We start from the raw sequence: 18,426 nt of genomic DNA, 5'->3' as shown, positions 1-18,426 counted from the left end.
CAGACTGCATCTTTGATATGCTCGGAGACAGTATGAGTATGCATTTTATTTATGCCTTTACAAACAAGTTGCAGTCTATCTTTCTAATATTCTAATATTCGTCCTTTATTAAGACCCTAATCAAAAAACAAAGCAAAACAAAAAAACAACAACAAACAAACAACAACAAAAAACTCTAAAGGGTTGGATGCCATATGTCTTGCCATAACTTGTTATTCAGAACCTAAGATATCTTGTTTTGCCAGTGAAATAGAAACATAACGGCGCTCTTATTCTATTAGCTAAAACGAAAGTATGACAGATAACTCCGAACAACGAACTTCCTTAACAGTGGAGGTGAACTGGAGAAGGGTGTAGCCAGTGTGCCTTATAAATACTGGATTTGCTCTGCATATCTGAAGACCAGAGCATCTGATACACAACGCTGTCGAAAATCAAGCCTTCTTATATTAAGCAACTTTCATAGAGAGGTCTTTGTGTTAAAAGGTAAGACTATTTACATAAATTATGTTTTAGAGGATTCTAGGATAGGCTGGGATGTATTCTATGAGTAAATGACAAAGCACTTTTGAATGCCGTAAATGTAAATGTAAACCCCCGTGGCGTGCACTGACTGCCAAGGGCGCGATTTAAATCTGAATGCTTCTATATGCGCGATTTTACGGCATTTCGCTGCACACGGCAAACAAGCGTTCCTTATGCAAAAAGTAACAGAGACTTTCGTATTTTTAAAAGCACTTTAGTGTAGACACGCACTTTTATTATCTTTTTAAGTACAAAATATAGTTTACTTGACTGAACTAGTTTATTTGTATCATTACATTAAACACAATTAGTAATATATTTAGATAGCTTATTAATCACTGGCCAATGTGATTTTGTACTTCTAGGCATCCCTCTGTTTCTACAGTATTCTAGATCATTGGTAACCTACTGTACTGGCTAGGATGTATTCTATGAGTAAATCACAATGCACTTTTGTAAGTCGCTCCTTATCCACAGCCACTGACTAGCCCTTTCACAGCACTCACAGATATTTATTTTGTGTTTGCACCAAGCTAGTCTCTCTATTATCATGTTGTATGCCTACCCCGAAGGAAAATACAGGTCTGGTGGAAATCTCCAATCTTATAATAAAGATTAGTCAGACACCAATCGATAAAGCAAAAGCAAATCTTATTTATTATTGTCTCAACCTGACAGTTACACACACAAGGCATCTGTATGGGAGACCCAGGATGCTCTTTTCCTCTGCGTTGCTTTATACTGCACTCGGCCCTCTCAACTGGGAGGAACAACACCGAAAAAGGGTTGTTTCGCTCCCTTTCTACCTTAAAATGTGTTTATTTGCTCCCTGCCGGCTTATCTGCCCCTCATCAGAGCGTTTTGTTTTTAGAGCCCATGTGCACAGAGTTTGGAGAAAGAATAACTGTCTGCTCCACATTCTTGTAGCACAAATGCAATATAATTTCCCTTCTTTTGTCATTTTAAGAGAACACCAACAAAATTACATTCTAGTATTAATATATATTAAACACTACAGTACACTAACCAGTTTCAGTACTTAGATTCTTCTTAAGAAGTTTGGACTATGGCATCATTAGTTAAGTTAAGAAGCATGCTACCCATTTTGCAACCTGTTCCATAATCCTGGGAGGGTCATAATCTCCATGCGGCACTGGGGGCCAGTCAATAGATCTCTTAGGAGTCCTTTTGCTACTGCATTGGCATCCTCCTTCACTGTTGGGACTGCCTCAGCCCATTTAAAGAACATGTGTATGATTACCAGACAATACATCTTCCCACAGCTATGGTCTAGTTCAATGAAATCCATCTGCAGGTGTTGAATGGCTGGTCTGTCAGTGGGTGTGCGTGCAGCGGTATCACTATACCATGGCCTACATTGTTTGTGGCACAAATCATGCAGTTTTCATGATATTTCTGCGAGAATATAGTAAATCTCTTTGTGAACCAGTGCTGCGTTATGATATTGTACATCCCTCCTTTTGACACATGGTCCCTACCATGGGCCAGCTAAACATAGTATGGAAACGTTCTCAGCATTTACCATCGGGGCCATACCATACTCTTTCCCTTATATGTGCACCTGCTTTTTTACAGACTGTTTTCTCCTCTGGTAATGCTACACTCTGGAGCTCTGTAAGGTCCGCCGTTGGGGTAAGAGTGTTAGTAGGAGGAAGTGTGTCCTGGCACCTCCACTATGGTGAATTGGTACAATGCTTTTGTTTTCTTATTTTTGGGGTCGTAGATTGCTTCATATTCTACCCCATTTTGTAATTGCTTGACTAGAGAGTGATACCCTGGCCCAATCACTTCTCCCACTATTATGTCTTGCAGAGATGGAGGATATTTTGCCACCATCTTTTTTGGCAACTTTAGTAGAGTTCCTTCTACTTATGCAAGAAGTCTTTGGCATCATCTCTCACCACAATCTGGACAACTTCCATTCTCATTCATGGTCTAGCTTTTTTCCCCTCTCTCAAATGATCACATCAGTGATAGTATTCAGAATGAAAGTCAGCTTTCTGTACATCCATTACAAAATACACAGATGCATTATTTTGTGCATGGTTATTTAGGATATTACACATCCGATTCATTTTGCAGCCGCCCCCCCACTCAGCCATTCAATTCAAGATGAATTAATAATAAATTAACTAGGGGTTTTGGCCCAGTTAAGTGAAGATTACATGAAGCCTACATTCCTGCCAATGAGGAATTTAAATACTGCTTTTAAAGATCTAGACCACTCCAGGCAAACTTGTCTTTTGGAAAAGAAAGCAAGTTGACCAGTAATTTGAGAACATTTATTCAAAAACCCTTTTTAAACTCAATGGCTGGAGCCTATAATTATGCAGACCCACATGACAATTCAGATGGAGTGTACTAGTGGCCTGCAGCAAGTTCACAGACTCGCATCACTTGAAAGCAGAACACTCCTTGATGAACCATTTAAAATCCTGGAAGCCCAATTTGGTTACACCCACACAAGTGAGTAGTTAACTACACAAGTTGGGCAGGAGATGACTGAATTACCCAGGTTCTCCAAAACAGACTGGAACACTCCAGTAGTTACACTTTACCTACAAACATGCTTAGTTCCTCCCTTCACCATTACAGAATGTTCAAAATCTGGACTGCTACCTTCCTCATCCTGGAGCTGTAGACTGAGCTGGGGCAGATCACCCTGAGCATCTAAACAGACATGACACAGGTAGCTGTAAAATGTAGGCCCCAGCCAAAATAAGTTGCAGATGCAAGTACAGTGGTTTTCCAAGCCCTAGTAGTTTTGTCCCCAACAAGTATTCTTATGAAAGACACCGTAATGTCAAGAGCACTCCAACCTCTGTGGTCTCTGATCATTCGTAATGGCAACAAGCTAGTTTCACCTCACTGCTGTTGGTCTGCTGGGGAACTTAATACTACAACATGAGATGTGTGGTCATGTTGATTATCAGGAGAAGTCATCCACTGAAACACATAAGAAAAAAGGAAACACCAAAATACACTTACCAAGACTAAGGACAGCAATCAGGAGCACAAAAACAGAGACTCTTGATGCATCCATTAGAGCCACACAAAACAAAAAAGACTAGTCACTTCCTTGACTCGGACTGGGCTTTAAATAGCTGAACACAAACCGAGACAAGGTGCCCATCTCACCTGGCCTTCATTAACAATAGGTGCTAATTTATTGTGTGGCCAAACAGCTGCTCTGTTGTTACGAGCTTGTTCGATGTGATGAATTCTAACGGGGAACAATGTGTAGACATAATACCTTTATGAATTGTTCGTCCTCGATTGCTTTCCTTATGTCGTACGATCTTCCCCTCTGGGAAATGAACGCCTGATTGATGGAGCGATAAAACGCGATGCCTTAGTGTTCACGCAGTTGTCACTTTTAATTGACATCACTTGCTTATGTAGCGAGTCGCTGATGTAACGGGATTTCATGGCAGTTTTGTTAAATATAGTTAACAGTTAAAGTGTTACAGAACACTTTACTAACATGAGATCAGTTTAAAAAAACGTTACTTTAAGATAAACTTAGCAACAGTTCAACTAAGCTAAAATAGTTGATTGACCACTTCTGAAACGCACGCTTAAAAAAAAAAAATGTTGGCACCTGTGGTTGCCAGAATAATTCTGTAAAAATACAGTAAACATGTAAACAACTTTACAGAACAATTTGTAAACGGGTGACCCGAGTGCCGAAGGACGTGGAGCAGGACGCACAGACTCTCTCCACATGGACAAACATTTATTTACATAAAATATAAAGACTATAGTGGCACTCACGTGTAATACAATAAACATAGGCACATTTAAGACTAACGATTTTTAACATTAACACGAGCTGGACAAACATATTCACTAATGTTACATTTAGACACTAACTAACTAACTAACTAACTAACTAACTAACTAACACGCTACAGTAACAACAGTGCACGCGCTGACACGGGTTTAAATACACAAAGACAAACAAGGTGCAGGTGTGTGCAGGCGTGGTTACAAACTAAGATCCTCCCACTGCACGTGGCGGGCCAAACCACGTGACTCGCGAGAGGCGAGTGTTCCTTCACATTAACACTGTTGCAATTGACAAAAAAGTACATTTTGAACCAGTAAATCCAACAGCTATTTTTTTTGTGATAAATTAACATGATCACACTTTTATTAAACTAATAATTTTAGTAATATTTACATGCAGTTGTCATACCAAATAACATTATTTAACTGTCAAACCCTCGTTATAACACTCTCAGTTAACTGGGGTTTTTTTATTTTATTTTATTTTTTTTATAATGTACTGTCCTTAGCTTTTATAATATACTATTCCTCAACACTACAGGCAGACGGAGAGCATCTTAGATGATTTCATTAAATTGCCTTCATACAGATATTCAATTTTTACCATGAATGTGAAAAATGTAATCTAGTGCACATAGATTAAGAATTTTACAATTGAAAAGCAAAGCTATACATACCTTAAGTTACTGTACTGAAAGAATCCAACAATAGCTCATCACCAACAAACTTTTGTCTGAAACTTTTATTTGCTTCTAAGGTCCTGTCCACATATATCTGGATATTTCTGAAAACATGTTTTTCCCCTGTCTTCAGCAACATTTCTGAAAATTTCTCTGCCCACACAAGAATGCAAAAACAAAGTTCGATGACAAATTCCTTAAGAAACAAATGCCAAAAGCCAAAACAGAAATACATTCTATGCAAAATAAAGATTTTGTCACTGTATTGTTCAAACAGCAGGTCTCCATAATTCAATCTCAGATACACTCATAGCCCAATCTATACCAGAAAAAAAGCTTAAAATCTGGAGGCCAAAAAACTGAACAAATGCTGCATTTTCAAAACTATTCAGATATGTGAGGAGGTATCTTAAGCTTGTCTAACTGAGTAGATAAGCTGAATCAAATCTTTAAACTGTGAGTGAGGCATGTCACATGCCATACATCTTACTTAGTCCATATTCAGGCATACCATTCATGAACGGAAAGTTCCTGAATTAAGGTAAGGACTCCAGGGTTCACAGGTAGACAGGATGTGTTTGTCTTCTCCACTTTAGTGGCCTTATCTGGGTTGATGGAGAAAAAGCACCTTGGGAAATAGAAGAAAAACTGATGACTGTACAAATAATACTGTCATTAACAAGAAAAAAAACTTCACATAAACCATTTTTATTCAAACTATTTTAAAGACACATAATACTAAACATGTAAAATGACAACTCCCCTAAACCACAAATGACTGCCTAGATCTAGATTTGTGCCAGTTCAAGAAAGTAAAAATGTTGGATAACATTATTCAGAAGACACAGAAACTCCAGGGTTGATGCCAGCTCTGATGGGTAGTGGATAATAATAGCTCCCAAACATCATGCACAGGGTGGAAATGAAGGAGGGGATGTTGTCTTATACAGAGTTTTGATCCACGCTCAACATGAACCATCCAGAAGAATAGCAAGATTGTCCTTTAAAATAAAAAATTAATAATTCAGACAAAATTAAAACAAGACATGTTTCTGAAACATCTCACAAAATCTATGAACTTTACAGTGCAGCACGTAACCCTTCAAAGTGTCAAGTGTTTTGCAACAAAAATGGCAAGTAAGCATTTTTTAGCAAACAAACCAACAAAACTGCCTGTTAAGGTTTTAGCCTCCTCTACTGAGATTGCAAAAACCACCGCATTGATTCAGAGCTCATATATTTTAAAATGTAAAAATACAGGCCTTTATTTTTGCAGGAATGGAAAATTTACATTGAAAATCATTATAGTTAAATTGGAACTGGCCTTAAGGCACTATAAATATGACCAAATGACATTATTTTGTAATGAAAACAGAAAATAAAAATAAAGAACTAATGAAGAGCAATGGAACGATAGTGATTTTCTTTCAATTTATATGCTGTGATGGGCAGATAAAATAACATATTTATTAATGTTCTGAAATGCATGTGCCTAATAATAAATCTGTCATTCATCTGTCTAAATATTAACAACATACTCCATGTTCCCTGCAGTTATTTTATTTTGTACAGTGAACATAAATAGGAAAGTGTTAACATTTCAAATTAACTCCTTAAAAGTTTTAAATCAAGGAGGCTGTAAAAATAGTGCATGTAATGCCTTTTTATTGACCTATTACTACAGTGTTACTACTATCTACTGATATGTTGTTAAATATAGGTCCAGTCGATTCTAACCAGACACATCACCTGATTTAACCTTTCATATAAACACAATTTTACTGCGTCTGTACACATTCTTATTTATAACATATAACATATGAATTTGTAAACTCAACATTGTCATGATGTAATTTTAACTGTATTGTATTGCTCTTTGTATTACAGGGCATTTTGTGTTTAAACTAGAGCAATCAGTAGATTCTACAAAGAAATATTCTTCTTTTAACATATGGTTATTTTAAAATTAACAGTTGTGTTTTGTTTAGTGTTTTGTATGGTATACTGTAATTTACACATTGTTTCATTGTCTTTCTATTTACACTTTTTAAATGTCATGATTTTTTACAGCATTTTACTGTTAATTTCACAGACATGTCTACAGTGCATTGGCACACTATTGAAAAGGCCCCAGAATAGATTGTTCATGAAAATGTTCTTTCTGGGTGATTATGCCCTGAACTCCCATCCAGAAGTGTATGAGTCTAAGTCCCCAAAGCCTTTAACTCCTAGATGATACTCAATTGAGAAAATAATTTATGAGAATGTCAATTATGAAAAGAAAAGGAATAGGATCATAGCAAACTGCAAAAAAATAACTTCTTTCTATTGTGCCAGGCAAAGTCACCTTTCAATTCTTCTGTGACTACTGCTCTCTGCTGTGTTGTACCTTTTCATGTGGATACCTGAGCTGATCTGTGAAGCACTCCCAGAAGCAAAATATCTTTCTGCCTCCTGCTACACCTCTTGAATTTGAATATGGCCCAAAATCTTATGTTCAACTCTGTGGCTGGTGCCATTACATAAATAAATTCCTCCCTGCATTACAACAAGAACTGTATGGGTTTATATTTGTGGCCAATTTCAACATGAACTTTAATAGGTTATATTTGTGTCAAATTTCTGAGTATGGAAGAGGATATTTTTTTAATCCATAAAGAGAATTTTGCATGACCAATATATATTGTCATGCACAAAATTATTAATTTTGAATAATCAAAAACAAACTTTGTTAAAGTTAGTTTATCTGCTTTATTGGAGTTTTGATTTTTAACCTTTATCGCCATCATACAGTTCTGCTTATGTTTCATTTGCTCTCTACATTTACCTGCTCTAGCTGGCCTCAAAGTTTTACCTGTAGTCTTTCTCAACATACACAGCATTATAAAATATCCTAATTTTAAAAAGAGTTTCAGTAATACACTGTTTCTAGAAATAGTATTTATCATATTTTTAAAAGCTTTTTTCACTATCTATCTATCTATCTATCTATCTATCTATCTATCTATCTATCTATCTATATATATATATATATATATATATATATATATATATATATATATATATATATATATATATATATATTAAGCTGTTTTCAGAACTATTAACATGACTGGTAACCTGTGCTTCGACCTAACAGATGTCTGACAGTGAAATCATTGAATTGGCGGGTCTTGGAAGACCTTTCCAGTTGGGAATGTTGTATGACTGTCGAAGAGATGCTCTCATACCAGGTACAGAAAATTTGAAAATTTTAACATACTGCTAGTTTTACTATTGCACTTTTGCAACAAATGCAAAACATAAAAAAAGAAATTTGATAAATCCTACATCTCATTTTGCACAGACTATCATTAAAGCTAATATATGTTTTGGTCCTTAAAACCTAAGTTTAAGGTAAAAATCATACACCACTAATTTGGATAATAGGTATATGTTATGATAATATGTACAGATATGGATTACATGAAAAACATTATATAACTGTAAAAGATAATTTCATTACACATTAACACACTGGCACTAAAGTGCTTTTTTTCCAAATAATTTGTGATGTGACTCAGATTCATCCTTTCATCCTTCAGCAGCCATCATTTATATGATTAAGAATTAAATCCTAATTCAATAATTACTAATTAAATAAATTGTTTAGGATTGTCATGATTATTTCATCAATATCACATTCTTAATAGAATAGAGTATATAAAATCGATTCATTGTTATTATAGCAAAAACATGCACTTTGAGATTATTCAAATAATTACTGTCTTGCCATACATATTGGCACCCATGAACTTCTTTCAGAATTCTCCCAGAAAATTATTACAATTACAAATTTTTAAAAAAGTCAACTCTGACATTCAGGCAGTGTTATCTCAGTGGTTAAGATCCTTAACTTGAACCCTCCCTCTGCCAAGTTGCCACTGTTGGGGCCCTTAACCCTAAATTGCTCAAGTTGTAATCAGTCATAATTGTAACTTGCTTTGGATAAAAGTGTCAGATGAATGATATAATTTAACCCAGCTTTTCTTTCAGAAAACTTGAACAAAATTAGGATGATGTTTTTAAAAGCCTTCAAATATTTTGCCTCTTCATACATCTCAGAGACCCTGGCACTCTTATTGATTGTCCTACAAGGAAACATTCCTCAGCCAATAGTAATTTCTGATTTTAAAACACTACTGAACAAAAACTTACTTAAAATAATTTCTTTTACATTTATTGTTAAAATGAAATATTGAGGATAAAGAATTGTCAATAATGTGCATAAAGGTAAATGAAAAACAAAAGTACCAATATTATATAGAAATAAATATGCTGAAATGGTAATAGTAATCCAATTTGCAATGTTTTCTTAATCAAAGTAATTGGTAATTAAAGTTCAATCAAAGTGCACTAGTAATTAAACAACAAAAATGATATTATAAATAGATAATTTTTTGGAGCCCCCCAAAATAAATGCAACCAAAGTCATTTTAGCTTTTATTCCTATTTTTCTTGATATCATGATTTCAATTTATACTACTACAAATTATATTCTTGATATAAATGTAATGTTTACTAGTAGAAATAAAATTCTTCATATCAAGAATTAAATTATTATATATACAAATTAAATTCTTACTAGTAAAAATAATTTTTTTATCAGTAAAAATCTAATGTCTGCTAGTGATAATTCCTAACTCTAAAGGCCCGAGTGCCGCAGTACAAGAAGCAGGATGTTCAGACTCCCTTGACGGTGATAGACGGTTATTGTGAAACACAGAAGACAAGGGCACTCAAATAAATGGTGTAAACGTAGTACATAAAACATCATGAAACACAAACACTAACGAGCAACAATACACATGCGTTTAAGTTTACACATCCATATCCAACGACTGACAACACAGCGCACACCAATGTCAGTTTAAATACACAGGCACTATACACACTAACCCTGGCAGGCCAAACCATGTGACCAGCAAAAGAGGAGCAATCCGTGACATTAACTTTTCCCATTCTTTTTAAAGAAGAAATAATTTTAACTAGTACAAATTCAATACACACATGTAGAAATAAAATGTGTACTAGAAAAAACTTTTACATGAAGGAATTGCATTTTTACCAGTAAGAACAGGAACCAGTACAGGAAAAATATGAAGATGGCTGGGCAATGAGAATTTTTATTACTTTTATTCTTCTGTGAATATAAAATGACTTGAAATATATTAGAAGAATAATATTACAAAGTATATATGAATAAATATTTAAAGGTTAATTGTATTGTATTTAATTGCGCTCATTAATTGTATGGTATTTTCTAAATTCAGGTATCACACTTTGGGATTCAGAGACACTGAAAAAAAACATAAATGTGAAGCCACAGCCAAACACTGACTTTAAAATCATCACCTCAGACTCCAGCAAAGACAAGTCATCAGCTTTGAATGTCGCTGCCTCACTTGAGGCTAGTTTTCTCTCCGGGTTAGTCAGTGTGAAAGGGTCAGCAGAGTTCTTAAGTAACAGGAAAAAATCTAAGCACCATTCTCGAGTCACCTTGCAGTACAAGACTATCACTCGTTTTGAGCAGCTAACTATGGAGCATCTTGGAGTTGGGAACATTAAACACTGTAATATGTTTGAAGAGGGCTCTGCCACACATGTTGTTACTGGCATTTTGTATGGTGCTCAAGCTTTTTTTGTTTTTGACAAGGAGATTTCCTCAAATGAAAACCATCAAGAAATACAAGGAAACCTGCATGCATGCATCAAAAAGATTCCTCTCATTTCAATTGAAGGGGAAGCATCTTTGAAAATGACTGAGGCTGAACAGCAAGAGAGCACCACATTCAACTGTACCTTCCATGGAGACTTTGCTCTAAGCAACAACCCGGTGTCCTTCCTTGATGCCATTAAGGTGTACTCAGAGCTTCCAAAGCTTCTTGGGGAAAATGGAGAATGTGCTGTACCTATGACTGTGTGGCTCTACCCCTTAAAAAAACTTGACTCAGCAGCTGCTACGCTGGTTAGGGAAATAAGTGTCAGCCTGGTGCGACGTGCTCACCATATCATCGATGCCCTGGATGATGCTGACCTGCAGTGCCAGGACCTGATGAATGATGATATGGCCAATCTGTTCACTGAAATCAAAGCCAAGCTCAGAAAATTCAAAGACATGTGTATGGAGTATAAAATGGTGTTTCAAAAACAGCTCTGTAAGCTTCTTCCATCTATAAGGGGGGGAGGAACAGAAGAACAGGAACTTGTGACTTTACTGACCAGCGTGGAAAGGTCTCCCTTTCAGGGTGCTCTCATATCTGCTTATATGAATGACAAAGAAAAAGAGATGAACGTTCTCAGATCATACCTGGACATCATGAAAGAGGTCCCTGTGTTTTCCTCCAGTAATGACTTGATCAAAGAAGTTCTAAAGTCAGTTAATGACTATGTGGTAGTTTTTGCATTCACATCTCTAGAAGAGCAAGAGTCACACCTTTTTGACATGGAGAAATATCTGAAGGAAACGTCAGAGAACAGTGACAGAATAATCTCATACGAACCCAGCTCTACAAAGGCAAAGCAGTGGTTCTGTGGCAATGTGGCTACTCTAACCTTGCAAAGTGTACGACTGTTTGTAGAGTTCAAGGAGGCCAACTGTGGAAGAGAAAATGTTGCATTCTGCATTGCATCAATCCCAAGCAAAGTCAGTGTAGCCTCATCAATTCAAGTTTATGAGAAAGGCTCACTGTTGAGTTCGCAGTATGAGCTTCCTTCAAAGCCACCTGCGCCAACCATCTTGAATGCTGAACATGACTGTATTAAAATGGAAATCAACAAACCAGCACATGGTGTCAATAGTGTGGGGTCATATATTATCTTGTACCAACCAGTACAAAGTTCAGAGTGGATTAAATTGAACACAGAGAGTAATTCCCCCCTGGTTACTGTCAAGGATTTAGAGCCAAATAAAGAATATCGCTTTAGTTGCCAGGCTGTGTGTTGCCCAGGGGTAAGTCTGACTAGTGATGCAACGCAATTGTTTAAGACCCGCCCATGTAGTCCTCCTGGACCTCCCAAAATGAAATTTACAGAATCAGGTGCAGTAACGATAACTTGGGACATTCCTACATCCATTGGGGAGCAAGCTGAAGTCACTGAGTATGTCATAGAGTACACACAGGATAAGAAAGGTAAACCATGGATATCTACGACCTCCACAACGAGAGAGTGTACATTAAAGACCCTGACAAATGACATTTCTTACACCATCAGAGTTTCGGCCAACTGTGGAATTGCAGGAATGAGTCTCCCCAGTGTGGAGACTACTATTCAGCCTTCTGACAAGCCTAGAAAAACATCACATGAAAGCAGGAGTCAGCTCTTCTTGGAGCAATCGTCAGTCATAGAAAAAGGCAATCCAACTGTTCGTGTATTGCACCTGCAAAGCAGGTATAGTAAGAATGAGGGTGTCAAACACTCTGTCTTTGGCCAAAAGGTGGAGGCTGCAAAAAACAAAGTGATCCTTTTACTTGGGGCAACAGGTTCAGGAAAAACAACCCTCATCAATGCAATGATCAATTACATTCTAGGTGTAAAGTGGGGGGAAAATTATCGCTTCAAATTGATCAATGAAGTAACCAATCGATCACAGGCAGAAAGTCAGACAACTGAAGTTACGTCTTATGAGCTGTATAACCAACCAGGCTTTCAGGTCCCCTACTCTTTGACCATTGTGGATACTCCAGGGTTTGGAGATACCCGTGGGATAGAACACGACAAACAGATCACAGAGCAGATTAAGAACTTCCTTTGTAACCCTTTGGGGATTCAGCATATTGATGCTGTCTGCTTTGTCATTCAGGCTTCTCTTGCCCGCCTCAGTCCCACTCAGAAATACATATTTGATTCAGTCCTCTCAATCTTTGGCAAAGACATTGCAGAGAACATAATGATTATGGTGACATTTGCACATGGGACAGACATCCCGGCTCTAGAGGCCATCAGTGCAGCTGAAGTTCCCTGCCAAAAAAATAAAAAGGGACTCCCCACTCACTTCAGTTTCAACAACTCATCTTTGTATGCTCAGAATGTGACCATAGATGATTCTGATAATGAATCAGATGATGAAGATAACTACAGTGATACTACAAAACAGAATGAGATGACCTGGGCCTCTAATTTTAAAAAAATGAAGGCATTTTTTAGAGCACTGAAGGACAGTGAAAGCAGAGATCTCAAAATGACTATACAGGTCTTGGAAGAGCGTGAACGACTAGCAAGAGCCATGGAGGCCCTTGCCCCTCAGATCAAGGCTGGTCTCTCAAAGTGCGCAGAGATTGAGAGCAAAAAGCAGATGTTGAAAAATGAGAATGAAAAAATGAAGGAAAATGAGAATTTTGAACAAGAGGTGGAAGAGGTCAAACCAATTAGAACTGCAGTTAACTGCTTTACCATGAACTGCAACAGGTGTTTTTTCACATGCCACTCCAGCTGCTTCCTTCCTGAAGAAGATTCCATCAGCACTTGTGCCGTGTTTGATAAGCAGTTGAAATGTGTAGTGTGCCCTGGAAACTGCCATTATTCCAACCATGTAAAGGAGAATGTTATGTGGACATATGAAACAATAAAAAAGACACAAACAATCAAAGAATTAAGAGATAACTTCAACAAGGCAAAGACAGCATTCATGTCCACACATGACATGTTGGAAAAACTAGATAAAGAATACAAACATATTTACTCCAAGTTGAAGGACCTGGTTAAACTGTCTTTCAGTTGCCTTAGGAGGCTGGATGAGATTGCACTGAAACCAAGGTCCCTGTCTGCAAAAGAGTACTTTGAGTTACTGATTAAGACAGAAGAGGATGAGAAAAAGCCCGGCTTTGAGGAACGCATTGTTAAACTGCAGAAAATGAAAGAAGAGTTTGAAAACCTGGAAAAAATTGCTGAAGGAGGGCATGATTTACACTAAGAGAATAAATGAAGAAAATGAATAAACTGTGAAGAAGATGTAACCACTATGGCTGGCTTTGTTGATTGACATAAAAAGTTAAATGAAATAAAATAAATCAATATGTTCATATAACTGGAGAAACTGCTATGACTGTACCCTGGTTCCACCTCCCTATTCCTAATACACCTCCACCTCCATTTTCCTCCAGTGCAGTTGTTCGAATCAACTAATTTTATGATTGTTCATTCATCTTTCCTACATTAACTTCTAAAACCTAATGTTACAATAAAGCATGAAATGAAGAACATGATTGTATGAAGAACATGATGTAGTAGAACTTTAGATCAAAAGTTAATCTCTTTCTTTTAATACTTCTAAAAGAGATGACTGCATGGTTATAGGGTATGTTTGACTGTATGCCAGACAGTATTACACTGTCTATATCACATTTATTGGCATCCTGTCCATGCTAGGCAGTAATGCTGAGTCTTCTCCTGCAGTGCTTATTAAGATGGGCAAACACAGAATAATGGATTTATACTGGATATTACTAGTTCAAGTTTTCTTAAAAGCAAATTATACAGCATTTCTGCAAAGGACTTTGCTGAAACACAAGTCATTGTGTTGCAGTTAAAAGTTGTGTGCCGCATCCACAAGTTCATGGCAAATTCAGGTATTAAAGTAAATCCTTGTTTAAGCAGAACATGAATAAACCTAAATTGTCAAATTGATGAATTTGTGCTTTCATTTCTTTGAAAAAATATTTCATTTTAATCACAAATGATTTTTCAGCTTATCTTGGGATTCCCTGTATGACGGGACGGGGAAGGGGAGGGTACTGATACCCTGTTGGTAAGCTACAGCACTGCGATAACCCAGTGTACTGTGCAACATAGTGTGTCAGGCACAATGTCTAAAAGGAAAACTCGGGGAACATAAGAGACTCTTTTAAAAAGCAGCAGTGTGTTGTAAATAGACTTAGAGCATGTTTATGTGTACTATATGCAAATGTTTGTACAAATGAGACTATATGATCCTAAAGTCAAACAAGTCGGTTATATATAAGACATTTTTGCATGACAACTGCCTGTTTCTTATACATTTTTTTCAGTAAAGTGCAGATCACATGAGATTTTGTAGAAGGGGCATCATTAGAAATATATGAATAAGAAAATTGCACAAATAAAACAACCCTCTATTAACACCTACCCAAAATGCTGCATTGTTTAATGCAGAATCGTTTTTAGTCTGCTTTTTTGTTACAACCACAAACAAACCAAATCCTGGCAGTGAATCTGGAACACACAGGACGCAATACAACACATGCATTCATCTTTTCGTTTTTTAAGTAACATCACATTAGCATTTCTTCATCAATCATCAGGATTCATCTGTCAATTTATTTTTGTACATTTGTAATATACATTCAGATTACGTATTTTCCTTTTTTTATGTTTAAATTGCACAGCTTTCATCAACATTCCCTGATAAAGAGTATCTCCATCTCATAGTGCATGACACAAACTGACTGAGATTTTAACAAATCATTGCAGAGCGATCGGTAATGGTGTCACACATCACTCAAACAAATCTTTCATTGTCAAACTGTTATCTAGATTTCAGAGTTGTTCGGTAGCAGCACCTCTCCCAGGTCCTAGGGCCCCTTTATCTTAGTATATTGCAAATTTGGAGACTAGGTGGGACGGTTAAATAAGATTTGTTGACAATTTAAACTAATGATGCATGCTTATTTGTAGGAGCTAAATAACATTTAAAGGGGGACTATAGCCCCCCGAAACAGGCCGAACAATAATCCTGCTTTGTAGTCCTAAATAATAAAAATATATAATAAGCACAGCAACTAGCGAATACACCTAAGCAAAGAAAAGTGGAATAAAAAGATTACAGTAACAGCTGGTAACACAGCAATGTGGATGTGGGCTCAGTGTGCAATGTCTTCAAGGCACTGTACAAAAAAAGTAAGAAGCAGCACTAGAGGACACTACCTCTGGACTTTAAATAAGGAGAGGACAGAATAAGGCACAGGTGCTCATGCTGCTCAGTAATCAGGTGACTCGCAGCAGGGTGTGTGTGTGTGTGTGTGTGTGTGTGTGTGTGTGTGTGTGTGCGTGTGTGTGTTTGCATTTCTCCTAGCAGAGTTGCACTCGCAGCTCCTCAGAAAGCTCCAGCCCTAGTTATTCCAGTCCTCTTTAATTCCTTCTCTCTATAGTTCTTTGATGATAAGGCGCATGATTCAGGGAACGTCTGTGTACAACATGTTTGTGGTGTGTGTGTGTGTGTGTGTGTGTGTGTGTTGCTCCAGAAAGCATCTTGGAGGCTGTTGGTGTAGCATATCAGTATAGGCATCTTCAGTTTGTCCTATGCTTGAGTTTCCCCACATGTAGGAGAATGAGGAGTGAGATCCATGAGCTGATGGTAGAAACTGAGACAGAGTGTACGGCAAACCAAAGCTTTGTAAATAACAGAGATAAAGGTGGTGTAAATTTTTAGTGTACTAGAATTTGTTAGTCAACATCAGTGTAATAAACAACACCCTACTAGTTGGGGTAATGCTCCATAAAGGTAGAGTGACTGAGGTGTCATGTTATTATGTAAGTGGTAGATACAGAGTGGTAAATACAGATGGAAACAGTGCCATGGAGCAGGCCTATACTACTTTAACATGGATTTTCCTACACCTCTTGGACCAGATAACACATAAAATGGTTGAGTGCTTACCAAGTGTCTTTTCTGAAAACCAATGTCGAATTTTATAAAGTATTTGTGCCCTTTCCATCAGGCCATTTCTCTTTTAACTGCACTTGAGCCTCGTCTATAGTATCAGAGTCTTTGTCGATGTCACGGGATGCTCCCCTGACGAGTCACATGTTATGGCCTCCCACATGCGGGCGGAGGTGGGGGGAGTTCATCCTCGTTTGTAGCCACGCATTCCGTGATGGAACGCACCTGCACGGGGTTTAACGTCGAGTGTTTGTCTATTTAAACCTCTGCTAGTGTGTGCATCATGTTGGTCATTCTTTGCTGAAGTCTGTTAAACGTTTGTGTTGCCATTGTTAAATGTTGCTGTAGCCTGTGTCCAGTTAAATGTATAGTCATGTCCAACGTTAATGTTGTGTGTGAGTGCCACCGTCATAGTATATGTTCTGTGGTAATAAACGTCTTTCAGTATCAAGGGAGTCTGTGCGTCCTACTCCACTCCCATCGGCACTTGGGCCGGCAGCAACATTACAGTCAAACAATGCCTTTTTAAAAACGCAACTATCATTTGCCCTGATTGTAGTTCTTCATCAGAATATTTGGCAAAGCCAGTTTTATAAAAATCCTTGAAACTAGTGCTGAAACTTTGAGGCTTCAGCTGACAATCCAAATAATCATGAGGCAAAAAACAGTTGAAAAATCCTTTGATAATGCATTTCTGGGTTCTTTGTGGGCCTAGCGACAACAGCAGCATCTGTTCATGTCTTTTTTGTAAATATAAATCCTAATTTTTTGTCCAAGGAATCGTGGGAAGAGCTCTGATTTGGACAATATTCTGTACGCTGACACAAAACGTACCAAACACTTTTCAGGAAATTATTATGTTTTTGGTCTACACTTGTATCTGTCTGTAATGCTGTTCATCCAAAGGTTCTGATTATCCTCATCATATACAGCTCTCATTTGTATTACATGAAGTGGTACACTCATTCTTGCTACATTATCTCCGGTTGGAATAAACTGTGCTTTGTGCGATGCCTCTTGCAATTTCATGTTAGCAAAACACTTTTTCCTGAGGTGAAACTTTTTTAAAAAAACACACTTCGCAGTGTCTGTAAAGCCTGTTAAGCATCAAGATTGCCTTGCTCTGTTGCTTCTTTCTGAGTATGTCACCATAATGACACTAAACACTTGGGAAAGGGAGGATCCAATAAAAAGAGGCTTTATTCTTTTCATAGAGCAGGCTACTTGATCGTTGAGCGCTAATAATAAAGACAGGGTGTCTTCGCAACCATACAACATATGCTTGGTAGGCAAGTCATCCAAACAGCCTGTGATCTGGAGTGAATACAAGGCGTATGCTTTCGTTGAGAACAGCGAGACTTATTAGCGCCAAATCCAAAATCAGAGTCGTAGTCATGGTCCAAGGTTATTGAACCAATACGGAGAGTATGGGTATACACAATAAAATGGAACAATACACACAAAGACAAATGGGAAGCAGGCTACAAACACAAGCAGTAATATAAATACAAGCAGTGATATGAACAAACAACTAATGCAAGTGATCACAAAAGAGGCATGGATTAACAATAACCACAAACGAGACTGAACAAACACAGGGTTTATAAACATGTACTAATGAGAATTAAACAAGAGACAGATGATACAAATGATGGGCAGAGAAAACGAAACTAAGGATGAATCAAAATACAGAAGCAAAACAAATACATGAGACAGGGTAACCATGGAGACAGA

At 37.3% G+C, this 18,426-nt stretch overlaps 1 protein-coding gene across 2 annotated transcripts; it reads left to right on the top strand.

The window, feature by feature from the left end:
* The first annotated feature begins 337 nt into the window (after nucleotides 1-337).
* LOC113568498 (uncharacterized) lies at nucleotides 338-14,681 on the top strand. 2 transcript variants are annotated; one of them, XM_035525283.2, is made up of 4 exons: nucleotides 338-486; nucleotides 2,122-2,178; nucleotides 8,155-8,248; nucleotides 10,328-14,681. In XM_035525283.2, exons 3-4 carry the CDS (start codon nucleotides 8,155-8,157, stop codon nucleotides 13,966-13,968), a joined length of 3,735 nt encoding a protein of 1,244 aa, XP_035381176.1. In that variant the 5' UTR covers nucleotides 338-486; nucleotides 2,122-2,178; the 3' UTR covers nucleotides 13,969-14,681. The 2 variants fall into 2 exon arrangements, with proteins under 2 accessions (XP_035381176.1, XP_035381175.1); XM_035525282.2 differs by lacking the exon at nucleotides 2,122-2,178.
* The last annotated feature ends 3,745 nt before the right edge of the window (nucleotides 14,682-18,426 follow it).

This window comes from Electrophorus electricus, chromosome 6 (genome assembly GCF_041902795.1).
Source record: "Electrophorus electricus isolate QZ-2024a chromosome 6, ASM4190279v1, whole genome shotgun sequence".
In the NCBI taxonomy this organism is placed as follows: domain Eukaryota; kingdom Metazoa; phylum Chordata; class Actinopteri; order Gymnotiformes; family Gymnotidae; genus Electrophorus; species Electrophorus electricus.
The sequence above is the reverse complement of the archived record's forward strand: the minus strand, read 5'-3'. Positions and strand labels throughout refer to the sequence as shown.

Excerpts from the sequence above, each read along its gene's own strand:
- LOC113568498 (XM_035525282.2), top strand. The coding sequence starts at position 8,155 with ATGTCTGACAGTGAAATCATTGAATTGGCGGGTCTTGGAAGACCTTTC. Across the intron at positions 8,249-10,327 it reads AAGAGATGCTCTCATACCAG|GTATCACACTTTGGGATTCA; the intron begins GTACAGAAAATT and ends TTCTAAATTCAG.